This window comes from Gavialis gangeticus, unplaced genomic scaffold (assembly GCF_001723915.1).
Source record: "Gavialis gangeticus isolate Ggan-Ray unplaced genomic scaffold, GavGan_comp1, whole genome shotgun sequence".
NCBI classification, from domain to species: Eukaryota; Metazoa; Chordata; order Crocodylia; family Gavialidae; genus Gavialis; species Gavialis gangeticus.
The window spans coordinates 12,734,716-12,736,675 of NW_017729024.1; the positions used below are offsets into that span (position 1 = coordinate 12,734,716).

A 1,960-nucleotide genomic window follows, 5' to 3' on the forward strand; every position below is an offset into this window, starting at 1 on the left:
CCCTCCCCTGACTCCTTGCCAATGGATGAGGATGTGTATTGTGAGGGATAGTAAATAATACATCTCTATTTACTTTATCGTTACCATTTAGCATTTTGTAAACCCTTATGTCCCCCCTGAAGCATTTCTTTAGTAAATTAAATAGGCCTAGCTTCTTCAGTCTCTCCTCACATGGAAGACTTGCTATACCACTAATCATCCTCATTACCCTTATATGCCCCTTCACCAGTTCTACTATATCCTTTGAGGGGACCAGAACTGGGCATGGTATTCAAGGTGTGGACACGCCATGGATTTGTAAAGGGCCATGATGATGATTTTAGTTTTGTTTGCAATTCCTTTCCCAATAATCCCTAGCATTTTGACAGCTGCTGAGCACTGAGCTGATGTTTTTAGCAAACTGTCCACAATAACTGCTAGATTTCTTTCCTCTGTGCTAATAGTTAATGTAAAGCCCATCATAATGTAGGTACAGTTCGTGTTATTTTTGCTGATCAGGAGCTGGCAGGGACCACACTGGGCCTGTTTAAGCCACAGTGCTGTTCCTATCCAGCTGACAATCATCTGATAGCTGGCTGGCTCCAGGAACCCACTGGGGCAAGTTTGAGCACTCATATGGTCCCAATCCAGCTCACAATCATCTGATTTGTCCTGAGTTCCAGCTTGCCAGTACAGGAGAAGCCTGGGATCATTATCCTGGACTCCCCTAGCACTAGCAAGTCAGGTGTGATCATGATTTGATTCCAGATTACAAAATTATGTATCCTATTATGCATGTATGGCATAGCAGGATGCCCAACTGTTGGAATGGGGGATCTCATCCCATCATGTCTTTAAGTGACCATTTGCCACTGGCCTCAGGCCTAAACCCTATGTAGTTTTACATGCAGTAATCTTTAGCCACTGTGAGGCCTGATAAGACTTAATTCAGTAGCTGTAGTGAAGCATGTGCCAGTATTGAGACTCTATAATGCAAGCCTTTCAGACACAGGCTGTCACTATAAGCAGGTGTAAAAAATGCCTAGCATACTCTGGATAATGAACAACATAGGAAAAGTAACCAATACTAAGGAACAAGTCCTCATATAAAAATAAGTTAGGACAATGGTAATTTCAGCAGTCTCTAACAGAAGTTATAGACAATGGGAGGGCCCTTGAGACAGTGAAGCAATTTTAGCTATTGAATCTTTACATTCCCGGGGAAATTCAGCAGTTTATTTAATCAAGTCCAAAAATGGATTTGCATTTCAAAATATATCCCTCTGCATTGTAGTCCACTACAACAACAGGATATGTTGAACAAAGACAGGAAGGAACATACTTATGCCAAATGCAGTGTTGGACAAGGTCTCCCACTCTACACTCACAGATGTGTTGAGCCCATTACTCCGAGATATTTTCAAGTAAACTGTAGTGTTGGCTTCTTCAACTACCAGAAAGTTGGTTCTAAGCATAAGAATTGTGAAATAAAGAAAAGAGAAGTTCTTTTTACAATGTATAAATTGGTGCAAAAAAAGCCAAACATCAGTTTTAAAATAGAGCTTCACCTGTAACACAGACAACAGTAATGAAACGAAAATACTAGCAGCCAGCTGTTTTATAGGAGTAACTGGTATTACTTCCTCTTGCTGAGGTTCTCTGATGCTTCCAATTATAAGAATGTGATTTTAGATATCAGGGAGGTTAGATCAAGTTAAAAATGGCCACTTGATCCAATTTGGGATGGGGGTGCTTCGAGGGGCAAGTAGGGTCTGTTAGCAGGGATCAGGGGGTCAAGAGGGGTCTGTGGTGGGGATGGGGAAGCAAGCGCAGTATGCAGAGGGATATGGTAGTTTGGGGTGGCAAGAAGGGTCTGCAGGGAGTAAATTGGGGGAGTTAGCACAGTTTGCCAGGGGGTGCTTGGGGGATTGGGGGTTAACACAGTCTTGGAGGATTTGGTGGGGTTAGGGGGCTAGTGGGG

The 1,960-nt window shown here is 42.8% G+C and overlaps 1 protein-coding gene across 1 annotated transcript in view; it reads right to left on the reverse strand.

The window, feature by feature from the left end:
- The window catches only part of ADGRV1 (adhesion G protein-coupled receptor V1), a 576,350-nt gene that overhangs the window by 395,250 nt on the left and 179,140 nt on the right, over positions 1 to 1,960 (reverse strand). Inside the window, exon 45 of the mRNA XM_019518182.1 lies at positions 1,322 to 1,446. Coding sequence (XP_019373727.1) covers positions 1,322 to 1,446 — 125 coding nt within the window. The remainder of the gene's footprint in view (positions 1 to 1,321; positions 1,447 to 1,960) is intronic.